Source organism: Protopterus annectens, chromosome 2.part0 (genome assembly GCF_019279795.1).
Source record: "Protopterus annectens isolate FY-2018-M chromosome 2.part0, PAN1.0, whole genome shotgun sequence".
Classification (NCBI taxonomy): Eukaryota; Metazoa; Chordata; order Ceratodontiformes; family Protopteridae; genus Protopterus; species Protopterus annectens.
In genome coordinates this window covers 1,296,453,227-1,296,466,206 of record NC_056728.1, presented here as the reverse complement: position 1 = coordinate 1,296,466,206, position 12,980 = coordinate 1,296,453,227, and the positions used below count along the sequence as shown (strand labels likewise).

Below are 12,980 nucleotides of genomic sequence, written 5' to 3'. Positions count from 1 at the left end.
TTGTGGATGAAGCAGTCTAAGACATGTCTAAGCACTATTTGTAAAATTGTAAATTTTCATGAGCAGAATATGTTTAAAACTAGCACATTGTAAAATGCAAGATTAGTAGAAGGAAAGCTGTGCTTGCTGAACTTCTGATAGTAGAAGTAAAAAACTCTGAACTTTTGCTTACTGGATTGTAAGTACTTCAGCAAATTTCCTTCATTGTTAAGCAGATTAGCTAAACTGCGCTAGAAGAACTGCTGATCCTGCCTTGAGAGAGCTGCTTCTTTTCTCTAAAGGGTTAACCATTGTTTATCTGCAAATTTTCAGGAGACCCCAAAGATATATAATAAAAGCTGATTAAATATGTATGTCCTAGCTGCAGACTGCTAAAGCAACTATGTCAAGAGAATGTGTTTAGACTGCATCTGATCCTGCATGTAAACAAGGGAACTGTTCTATAGTTTAGACATACTGACTAGAAAATTCAGCCATCAAGGGCAGTGCTGGGGCTAAGGGATATTGATTTAAATTTGGTTATCCATTTCTCTGACGGAAGTGCTTTAAGTGTTTTCTGATTTTTGTGAAAGAGAAGCTAAAACAAGTGTCCTGAGTTTGTTTTCCTCTGTTTTAACAAGGTTGAACTGCAACTGACTGTTTTGTTTCCCCTTGCTAAATTGTGCATGGAAAAAATATTATGAACGAATATTTTGTGCGCCCTTCCTGAAGGCTATGTTAATTTTGCTATAATATGCATGCAACAAAAATATGTTTAGGTGTTTCTGTTACACCATGATACAATGCTCCTGCTTGTCTGCTAGCCAGGCAATGGGTTCTTGAGTAGACTTTGGAACTTTGAGTACAGCCTTGTAGTTAGTAGCACTGGCAATTAAAATAAAATGCCATATTACATATGTGTGCAACTGTACATATGTGTGTTCATGTTTTGTGTGTGTGTGTGTGTGTGTGTGTGTGTGTGTGTGTGTGTGTGTGTGTGTGTGAAAGAGAGAGAGACAGAATTTTGATAACTGCTTAGACTTTTAAAGTATCAGGATAATTATTCTCTTTGGCTAGGAGCCTAGGACTGGAGAGGTTTCTCTGCTGTCATGTGTGAAAGACGAAGTGTACGGCTCAATGAAGTAAAAACCCCGTCAGTCTTTAGCGCCTAGATCTTCTTCACATAATTTGGCTGAGGTCACCTACCATCAGCTCACTCAGCATCCTATTTTTTCCAGACTTTTGCATCCATTATGTACTGTCAGTTTCCTTTCCAGCATTAGTGAAATGAGCAAAATGATTTACTTTCATTGCTATTTTTCTGTATAATATTTCTTTTAAATTTTACTGTCTCCTCACATTTTCCACCTTTTTGGGGGTAATTGTTAATATGCCAGTTTTCAGGCTCTTTCTGTTGTGTCCACCCCACGCTATGTTTTCCAGTGATCCTTTTCAAATACATTTATTGGTTATTTTGTCAATTAGCTTTGTTTAGTCTGTACATCTTGGTGAAGATTATCTGAAAATTTTAGCCACATCTTACAGCAAGATGATTCAAGCATCAGGTTCTTGACAAGCATTAGCCGAGAGCAGACAATACATTTTTAGTATTAAGCAGAATAAGGTATTAAGTACTTCCAGCTACTCAACTAAGCACAAAGAAAAATCATATAAAATGTCCAGTAATGGAACTCAAGAGTTGCAGACAGTTAGGGTTGCTACTTGTCACCTTTTCAAATGCCCATAGTGGGGCATTTTTTTGTAGAAATGTGAGATTTTGGAGAAAAAAAAATTCCCCTGGGTATCTTTTGTTGTTCCATGGCTGTGTAAGTGCAAAATATTACAGTTTACAGCCAGAAAAAAGTAAGAAATGTAAGTTGCAGTTAAGAAAAATAATGCTAGCGAGAGACTAATGGTTCTGAACATTATTAAGCAAAATTTTGCATTTTGGGTACCAAAATTACATGCATTTTTGCTTTCACGATGTACATGCCCAGAAATTTTGACATGAAAAGTTGGCAATCCTAATGTTCGCTGACAAATATGAAGATCCTACCACAGTTGCCATTGTGCCTGCAGCCATGAAAAGAGCAGAACTCTATTGCAGTGGGATTTCTGTCTTATCGTTACATTTAAATCAACTTTTAGTAACTACATAGACAAGGATGTTTTCCAAACACAAGAACATCTCAAGATGAGGCAGTTTATGAAAGATGTTATAGCTGGAAGCTGTTTTAACCAGTACATTTAAACAGATAGTTTTGATATATACCCACTTCAGGGCTGGTTATATTATTTGCCATGGATTTTCTTAACATTCTATAAGACTGGTTGAGGAGATTTTAAGGATTTTGAATATATATGTTTTTATTTCTGCACTGTACATTTGAAAGGTTTTGTGGGAGACATCTAGATGAATTAGTTTTATATGTTGTGCATAACTGATTAAAAGTATCAGTGCCACGTATGCATTATAGAAACTAGCAGCTCTGAAGTACTTGAAAATACATTTTCCAAATATTTAGGTAAGCTGAACTGGACAAACACTTGGATGATAGTGGGCGTGCTTAAATACTTTCTCCTCTCCTTTGCAAATCTTTGTAGTTATTTTTCCTTTACTCCATTGAGACTATTGAAGCCTTTAACAGCTGTGGAGGAAATGATTTTATAAAAAACAATTCTTAAACTTGGAGAATATATATATATATATATATATATATATATATATATATATATATATATATATATATATATATCTCCTTACAATGCACAATTTGTTTAAAACTTTGTGGCTTGATTTGCATGATTGAGAGGAAGGGTAAAGGAAATAGTTTCAGCAACAACAGATCACACACACAACCAGGAATACACTAAACTATTTTCTGAACAGCAATAGTTTATTCAGATAAAATCTCAGATAAAATCTCTCTCTCTTAGTACTTCGGCTGAAAAGCCTTTTCAGAGTATAAAAAACACAAACAACACACATCCTTTTATATACAAAACAATTTCCTCTATGCAACAAAGTCTAGACGATTTAGGATCTTTGTCTGGAAGTGTTTACATAAGTATTTTTATACCCCAAGTAGACTCCAAAGAACTTTTCCTCAGGGGGATGGCAAATGTTGGACGTATGACGGACAAGAAAGAGGTAGCTGGGAACATATTTTTTGGGAGTGTAATGAGCTGGCGGACTTTTGTGTTTCTCTGCAGACCGCTCTGTCAAAGATGCTGGGTGAGCAGGTTGGACTGACTGGGTAGATGATTTTTTTGAGTTATGCTACAAAATTAGAATTCCCTAGACATAGTAAAGCCCAGCTGTCTCTAATTATGGTGGCTGCCAAAAAAGTAATTACTAGAAAATGGAAATCAAAGTCTAGACTAACTTTACTAGAAATAGTGAATATAGTAACAGAGATAAAACAACTGGAATTGGGATCTTTAGAAAAGGGAATGCGCAAACTACAGAGGAAAAATGGGAATTGTGGGAACAATATATGCAGAGCAGGAATGAGGTTTAAGAGGCAGGACTTGAATAAGCCAAATAATGCTTAACTTACAATGACTGGATGGTTTATAGGTACTGTATAATGTTTACAACTACAGTTGTTTCAATGGTGTCTGTGATGTAAACAGTTTGCAACTAAAGGGATATCATTTTGTATGTTTTTCATTTACATAAAAGTAAGATTGCCTTTGTCGTATGTGTAAATTTAATAAAGCTTTTTGGAAAAAAACAAAAAAATTCCTTTAATTATTCAATGATCTAATTAAAATATTTGTGTCATTGCAAAATGATTACCTAATTAAAACCCTCCAAATAAATTCTGTATTAAGTCCCTTAGGGACTAAGGTTTCATACTTTAATGTAAAAATAGATTCTTTTGTAATAATTCAAATTAAAAAAGAGAAGTATTGAAGCTATCCACCTTAACCTGTTCTAATATACTGACCTGAAGTCCTTCCACATTACTACTATGATATTCCTTAAAGTGTACAGCAGCTGGGCTCTCCATCTTACACTTTTTATGTCCCTAAGATGTTCTAAAATTCTAACTTTGAATGCCCTTTTGCTTTCATCAACAAAATATTTATTACATGGACATCTAAGTACATAGACAACCCCCCCTCAGCATCACATCTAAAAATATTTTGCGCCTCATACTTTTTTCCATCGATATATGGGAACTGCCTGACCACAAAATTACAGCAGGAACACCTTCCACAAGGGAGGGTCCCTTTAAGGCTGCTTTCCCTTTCTAATATTAACCTCAGGAGCTACACATCTACCTCTGACCATCGTATCCCTGATGCTCCTTCTATACTTAAATAATACACGGGGTCTTTCTTCCAAAATATCACAAAATTCCTTTTCTCGAACAAAGAAGCTCCAAAGAATTAGTGATTGCACTAGATCATTACCTTCAAAAACCATTTCTGACAAGGCATTGACCACTGCTCACTGTGCACTCCCCTGACTGTGATCTCATTGTGCACCACTCAAAAAAACGTGACCTCCATTGGAACAGCGTCCGTAAGTTTTCGAGCTCTCCCAATTCCAATCACCAACCAATGTCAACTCAAATTCCATTCATCTGCAGTTTGCAGCAAAACAAAACAGAGTAAGTATCTTGACATTTACAATACAATAACTTGAAACAAAAACAATTGCCCAAACCCTATAACTAGAAACTCTGCATCAACACCTTGGCACTATACTCCCCTTAACTTCTACATTGAGTTCTGACAACTATGCAAAACTACAATAGAGAACCCCAGTGGTTAAGAAATGACTAGATAATGAGCTAAAATTGGTCTCTTCTGTCACCTCAGGCCGCAATGTTTACTTACTGCAGATAGCAGTAAAATACAAGCCAAACGTCCTTCTCAATTTGACAGATCACAAATAATAATAGAGTTAATAGAAAATACAACTGTGTTAAGTGACAGATGGCTACAAACCTCTGGTTGCAAAATCTGGACAAAGCCAGAAGAATGGAAGAGGGAGTGACAAAAGCCCCAAATAGGAACCACATGAAAATCTTGCTCCCCCAAATGGAGAAAGCCATAATAACAGATGTGCACTCGAGTAACCCACCCGCGTGACCTCAACTCGGGCCGTGACATGAATAAGACTTGTTAACAGGACCAGTTTGTGTCCCAGAGACTCCGCCATCTGTGGAACATGTTCCCTCTCCACATCAGAGTACCTCATTATCCCCTTTCAAGCACATCCAAGTTAAATGGAAGTAAACAGAAAATACACCCCTGGGATTCTACCTGTGTCCCTGCTGGACCGGGGCTTTGAGTGCTGAATTGTCTAAACATAGGCTAAAATCTTGGCTAGGCCTATAAAAGCCACAGAGCCAATAGCCTAGTAACTGCCTATGATCCTAGTATGTGTGTCATTTTTACAGCCAAATGGCATTTTATAGCAACAACAACCCTGAGCAACTATTTCCATAAAGTACCATTAATGCACAAACTGTGATGAGGATCACCTATAGTATCTGCCACACTTTTTTAATAGATATCCTTCCCCACTCCTTAAATCAGCACACTTAATGCCCATGTATCACAATTCCCCAATGTTTATCAAACACTATCCCAGTAAAGCATTCCAATGAAACATATGGAGAGAGAAAATGCAGCAATTTCATTCTCAACCTTGATAGGCTGAACGCAATGGTGCAACATCAACACACTTACATGTACAATGAGCAGTGGGAAAATTACAGGTAGCCAATGATAACAAGTGCCATTTTCCATAGTTCTCACCTTACTGCTAATTTAGAGGGTGACAAAATAAGGGGCTTGAATTAACCGGCATCTCCTGCTGCACTTTTTCCTCAAATGATCGCTCAAGTTTGAAGGGACCAGAAAACATCTGAACAAGTCAGAGCCATTAGCTTGATGCAACCCAGGCATGTATCCAGATCCTTTCCAGTACCTTAACTTCTGTCACCCCCACCGCAAAAATATCTAACTGTGCGATATCTCCTCCCATGGAATGTGTCCCGCAAACACTGATTGCCACTGTAGGTCATCCACCAATGTGCTGTGGGTCAGTGAAGACAAAACAAATGGTTAGTGACTAATCCTCAAAAAATATATATATATATATTTATGCAAGATATAATCTTAGTTTTACACACCTTTTTTTTTACATATTTATTTTCCATAACTACTTTCCTGTCCAGAATAAGATCATGTTAATTGTATTTTCACCCTTATAATTTACTATAACCCAAAAGGTTTATTTATAAGTCATGAATCTTAAATTGTAAATTATATTTTATAATAAAGATGTGGGTACTCCAGTCATTTCCCTCTTACAATGTATGGGCATATGCCATCTATTATTCCAGTGGCTCTCCAAAGCCACAAGAGCCATATCCAAAACTTACCCAATCTCTGCGTCTCCAACCTCTCATAGTAAGAAATCCAGACAAAGCCATAAATAATGGGGAGGGTGAGGGGCAGCGGCCCAAATTTAGGAACAGTCTCTGAACACTGCCCCCTCAACCTATAAAAAAAAAAAAAAAACGATAAAATGGGTCTTACATTAGCATGGCTTTGTTGAAGGGTCTGAAGTCTGAACAAAATGCCTGTCACTGATATTTGGTCTGCAATCAATAATGATTTGCAAATGATTTGCCTGAAAACCAATCCACTACTTTATGAAAAATAGACCTAAAATCTGCTGCAAAAGCAGGACATTCTGTGAAAATCTGTACCGTTGAGAGGTATGAGTCTGCATATGAGATGGCTTGGAAAGCCCACCACATGCACATAACTTTCTAAAGGTTAAGCCTCACAATTTTAACCTGTCTTAACAACCCAGGGCCTTCTCACCAAACTCCCCAGCAGGAGGGAAACAAGCCAACCCAACGGAAAAAAGCCTCAGAAGCCACCAACCCCAATTGCCATATTAAAACAACCATGGGCCCCATAACGACCTACCCCACCAGTCTCCTAACCAACATGGCTGCCTAACATACTGCAACTAAACCAACAAGTAAAAACCATGCTGCCCATACCATCAATGAGATTTTTTTTTTGTGTGTTTAATCTAATGTACTTTAAAACATACACATACTGAACACATTTGGATAATATCTTATGTCAGTAAAAAAAAAACAAAACAAAAAAAAAATACACACCACTAAAACAGTATGAGGCAAAAGAAACTGAAACTGCTTTACATCTAAGGTCCAAATTACATCATGTGGGAAGGGTAGTTTGCCAAATATACATCTAACTTAATTTCTTTCATCAGTTTTATAGTTGCAATATTAGCTAGGTTAGTGAAGGAGTACAGCACTTTGTTACAGATAGTGATGTCAATAAATTCCATGAGCAATGCCCAACCCCTCCCCCACGATGGCCAAATGTCCCACTGGGCAAACCACAGAAGCGAGTGAACTGTGCTTCCACCTGCAAATTGTGTCACCAGAAATCCTTCACAGACAACAACAATCGACTAGGCTGACTGCAACACCAAAGTGCGAATAAACCCAAGAAACAAAACAGCAAACTGCAGCTCCAAATCCAGCCTGCACCATCCACAGACCCCGCATTTCCCAAAGAAGTGCAAGAGCAATTCCCAAACCACAAAGGAATCCTGCAGAAACCAAGACCCCTCCCCACCCGATCACCATACATGCCTTGCCTCAAGATGAGGGAAAACACCTCCACCACCAACACACACCACACTGCACCAAAAGAGGCATGGCAAATGGAAAATAAGCCCAGCCTCAAGGCCTGAAGCAATGCCCATGAACCAACTGCACTCACAGCCTGCGAAAGCTGCCAGCTTCCTTATAAAACTGCAAGACTGACCCATCAACAAGTGACGAGGGGAACCACGCCACCACAAACTGACACGAATGACGGGCACTGACAAATAATACTTAAACCTGGTATGTTTGTACTGTTTAATAATGTAATCAAACTATAACTTTTTATATTCCATAAAATTAATGATATTACTACCTCTTTTTGATTATAAAACCAATTATGCCACCTGGAAAATAAAGCAATGATTCTTACCAGCTTCAATGACTATGTTTTCAAAGACAAAACTTCCTGCAACAGCAACAGCAAAGAAAAAACATACACAGACTGAACTGCATGTATAACCACCCTGCAGCTGCAAATCACATGATCCCTCCAATTACCAATAAAATGCAAAAATAAATAAAGTTCCAAACCCAAACACTACTCTCTCCCTGTATGGCCAATTCTGTTAGGCCTCCTTCAGGTCATCTCAAACTTACTGACACCAGCAAGTTCACACCAAAATGTGATTCCTTACTCAGATTCACTTGCATAAATCCCTTAAGCCCCTCCCTGACCATACTGCATTTCCTCCCAAATATCCCTCCCTATTTAACCCTTACCTCCCCCCACTCTCTTTACTCTTACTAGTATATCAAACTAACCCCACTCTGAAGATGTCCCAGGACAAACTGGTTTGTTACCAAACCTCATTTATTTATCTTTCCTGTACTTTGACTGTTAATGAACAAGCTATACATGAAAGTTCATTTAAGCCTGGCCAACTACCTGCATGAATTTTGGAATTTTATTTTTATGTGCAATAATTATGAATGTTGCTTTTTAAGATTTAAAAAAAGTGTGTTGAGTGATGTGATTCATGGTCTTTAAAAATAGCTGATTTCATAGGAAATCATCTGATAAAGTCTTGTAAATCTAAAAAGACAAAAGTGTTTACTTTGTAAAATAAATGGTATTACCAGTTCCAGTTCTTGCATTCAGCTTTTTATTTTTTTAAGCTTTAAAATTAAATATTCTAATATTTTGCATGTAGTATATTTTGAATTATTAAGGCAAATATGAACAAGCAATATCTGACACCTAGAGGAAACAATAGGATATAGCTGCAGAAATGCCTGGAGGTATCACTAATGTGTAATAAGTTAAATTTAGAATGTGCTAATTTCAACCCTGTACCACTCAGCTGTCCAGATTTTCTCAGAATTTCCCTTTTTTGCCTCATATTTTTGGTAATTTCCTCATAAAATAATGACATACATTTGAGTTTTAGACTTCACATCTGACAGAAAATGCATGCTAACACAAATCCTGTTATTCTAGCAACCTTCTAAGCTTATAAAATAATATTTAAAGTCAGTGTTTATTTTTGGGCATTTGTACCCCATTATTTTAAGCTTTATTCAGATTTCTTACACTAAAAGGCTGAGAGGTATGTTCAACCTCCTTTGTCCTTTTTGCAACCATTAAGTTATCATGGCACCAATGAGAGTACCTAAAGCTGTTCCTCAGTCATTAAAGTAACCAATATCATATAGCTTCTTTACAGGTTATATAAACATAAGAAAATCTTTATGCAAGTGACAATGCGAAAAACTATTAGCAGAAAAATGGAATACTTGGAAAGGTTGAATTCTGAAATGTAAGAGGAAAGAGAAGTCAGACAAAAGAATAGAAAACATTTGTAGTCACATTGTAGTATACATCAAGAAACAAAAAAGGTTAGACGTAGAAATAAGCTGCTTAGAAAAAGGAGACTATGGAAAACAGGCTTGCAAAAGTTAAATTTTTAAACTGGACAAGTTGATTAAGCAAACTATTAATAAGAACTAACAACAGTATTAACACTTTGTAAAAATAAAGCAGGCATAATAAACGGCCTTTTTTAAATTAATTGGGACTAATAAGGAGATAGGAATCTCATGTGAGACTTTTAAGGTGGGAAACAAAACTAGGGAGCAAAATGAGTTAGTTAAGGTATGTACAGATTATTTTATTACTTCTTATAGAAAAAAAGTACTGAATTACTAAGAACAATGTAGAATGATATAATAATCTTTCATGACCTCAGAAAATAACATCATTGATCATCTATGGAAATTAATTTATAATAATAATATAATAAGACATGCATCTAAACAGGCTCTGTGGAAAATGTTAAATAAATAAATAAAATAAATAAAATAATTTCCCAAGATCCTCAGACCCAGGTGGCACATGAAATAGACATTTAAAAACACTAAGTGGGTTACTGACCAGACCACTGGTATACATTAAACTGTACCTTTGACACAGCTGAAATACCAGAATATTGGAAAATATCTGCAGTAAAACTAATTTACAAGGATAAGGGTGCTAAGGACAATGTAAAGAGCAATTGGACTATTAATCTACTGGCTAATGCAGATAAGATTGGTATGGAGACGTTAGTTTTGAAAGTATTAGAATAAATTGAGCAAGCTGGCCTAATAGATATGCATCAGAATACCAGTAATAAAACACATCTGTAATAGCATGTAATCACCTTTTAATCTGATGTTGCCTATATTCATTCAACAGACGCTTTTTAACAAGGTGAACCACAAGCTATTGATTCATAAGTTGGTTAGACTTCTAAACCCTTGACAAATTAGATTTCTGTATGCATACAGGGACATCAGTTGCACGTAATGTATAATGTGTATCATAGTAATATTGTGGAATGTGGTAGTGGCAAATAATAAGTCAGTCCTGAGCCCCTAACTTATTAGCTTGTATTCTTTGGATACAGACCTTGCGTCTGATGTTTTCTAATGCCTACTTGTGGATTATCTTAACTTAGTAAAGTATAAAAGAAGATTTAAGGATCAACAGGTATTTGAGCAGTGCTTGGATAAAATACAGAGTGGGCTACACAGAACAACATTTTAGTGAACATGAATACTTTCAAAAATAAAGGCAGTAGAGAAATAGGAAAAGTATCCATTTTTAAAGATTTAGCAATCTGAGTTCATAAATGACTTAACTTCAACTGTCATGTAAGAACAAAAGATGACTAGTAAGCAGTTTGAGGGCCAACAGCAATGTTCTAGTGTTCCATAAAATAAATCCAACAGTGTTTAAAACTTTACATCCAACTTTATTAAAATTTAAAAAAATATTTTTAATTTTTAGTTTCAATTGTTTCATTTTTTTATTTTTAATGTGTATTTGTATTTTAATAAAGTTGGATGTAAAGTTTTAACCATCATTTGGTTTTATTTTATGGAGCACTAGAACGTTGGGGTTGGCTGTCAAGCTGCTGACTCGTCATCTTTTGTTCTTTCATTGGTTTGTCCTTGATGGAATTATTAGCTAGTTTTCAATTGTCATGTAGATAACATCATGAAAGAGTTTAGTAAACTTATTGGTTTTATTAAGAGATTTATAAATTCTACAGATCTGTAGGTTATGAGATGTATAATTAACAGTTTGATAAGACCTAAACTAGAATATGGAGCTATCTGTGGCTTCCTCGTGGGAAGAAAATTAACGAGACGTAAAAGGTATTTAGAGAAGGTTTATAAAATCAGTTAAGAACTTAATTATACTAGCATTCCAAGATATATTACCTTCTTAAGGCTGTTTTAAATTACATTTAGACAGGTATGGGGATCCTATTCAGGTACATAATGAAACTCTAGAGACAGGTATGGGGATCCTATTCAGGTACATAATGAAACTCTAGAGACAGGTATGGGGATCCTATTCAGGTACATAATGAAACTCTAGAGACAGGTATGGGGATCCTATTCAGGTACATAATGAAACTCTAGAGACAGGTAAGGGGATCCTATTCAGGTACATAATGAAACTCTAGAGCAGCAGTTGAGTAAAGGAAAATATACTGACCATAGTGGGCTGCAACAGGAGTACAGGAAGAAGCAGAGGACTGTTAACTGCTTCTCAGAAAGATGACTTAAAAGATGGGATAATTTACTAAAATATATACAAGAACTTGTAACGACTTACAGAGATAGGATTAGACATGCATTGTGGGGAGGCTTGGTTTGATTTCTGATGGGCAAAATGAGTTTATGCCCATGTCTGATTTACTACTGTGGCTCTGTAATGACCTCCGTGCTATATGTTTCTAGATCTTTACTTGCTATTGAAAGTCACTGCTGTGATGTACTTTTATGTGACAAATGACAGACCCACTGTAACAACAAGGCTTTCAGCTGGATGACTAATAGGAACTTAACTGTATTTGATAGGAAAGTGTCAGTAAAGTTAGAAGGCTTGGCTTCTTTAACTCTAAATATATTGTGCCAAATGGGTCATTTTAGAATAGATGGCACACAACTTCCAGAGATTGGAAATGGCCATTACACTAGCTGCTGAACTCATGTGACACTTCTCTAGCTTGCTGATGATGCAAACTCAGTACCAGATATTTAAGTATCTAAGGACAGAGTGTGTATAGCACCAGTCCTCACACATACACACATGCACATACACATCAGAGAGACAGAAAGACAGACATAAACCAACACATGAAACAGACAGGTATATATATATGCAAACATATATACCCACACACACACACACACACACACACACACACACACACACACACACACACACACACACACACACACACACACACACTGACACATCAGGCAGAGACATACACACACTTACAACCTGACACATCAGACAGAGAGAGACACACACACACACACACACACACACACACACACACACACACACACACACACACACACACTAGTACTACACAGTCTATATACAGAACCATATATGACTGGCAAATTACTCCAAAAGAAGATACTTCAAGGAAAATTAAATTAATAACTCATGCATTTAACTGTCTCTGATACTAACATAATTAATAATGACATTTACAGGCAGTCACGCATTGAGAGAAGTGACCTTAGTGGTGGAAACAGAGAAGTAATCATAAAGGACAGCATCAGTAAGCCAAGAGGAATTGCAGTCCATCCAGTGGCAAGGTAAGAATGGATTAAAGACAGCGGGATACTTAACCACGCACACTTACCTTTTAACTTATTTTGACTTCTTCTGGTTTGAAAGGTTATGTCCTGGCCTTCTTATACATGGTGAACTAGTAACTAAAGAAAGAACACTTTTACATCAAAGATTTAAACATTTATTTATCAGGGGCATTGCCTCTACAGCTCACATTATGGCTGGGATTCAGAAGC

The 12,980-nt window shown here is 36.5% G+C and overlaps 1 protein-coding gene across 3 annotated transcripts in view; it reads left to right on the top strand.

The window, feature by feature from the left end:
- Positions 1-12,980, top strand: part of EGF (epidermal growth factor) — a 1,284,649-nt gene that overhangs the window by 707,017 nt on the left and 564,652 nt on the right. For all 3 annotated transcript variants that reach the window (XM_044061467.1, XM_044061466.1, XM_044061465.1), the window contains one exon: positions 12,663-12,767. In XM_044061467.1, the coding sequence (XP_043917402.1) occupies positions 12,663-12,767 (105 nt within the window). The remainder of the gene's footprint in view (positions 1-12,662; positions 12,768-12,980) is intronic.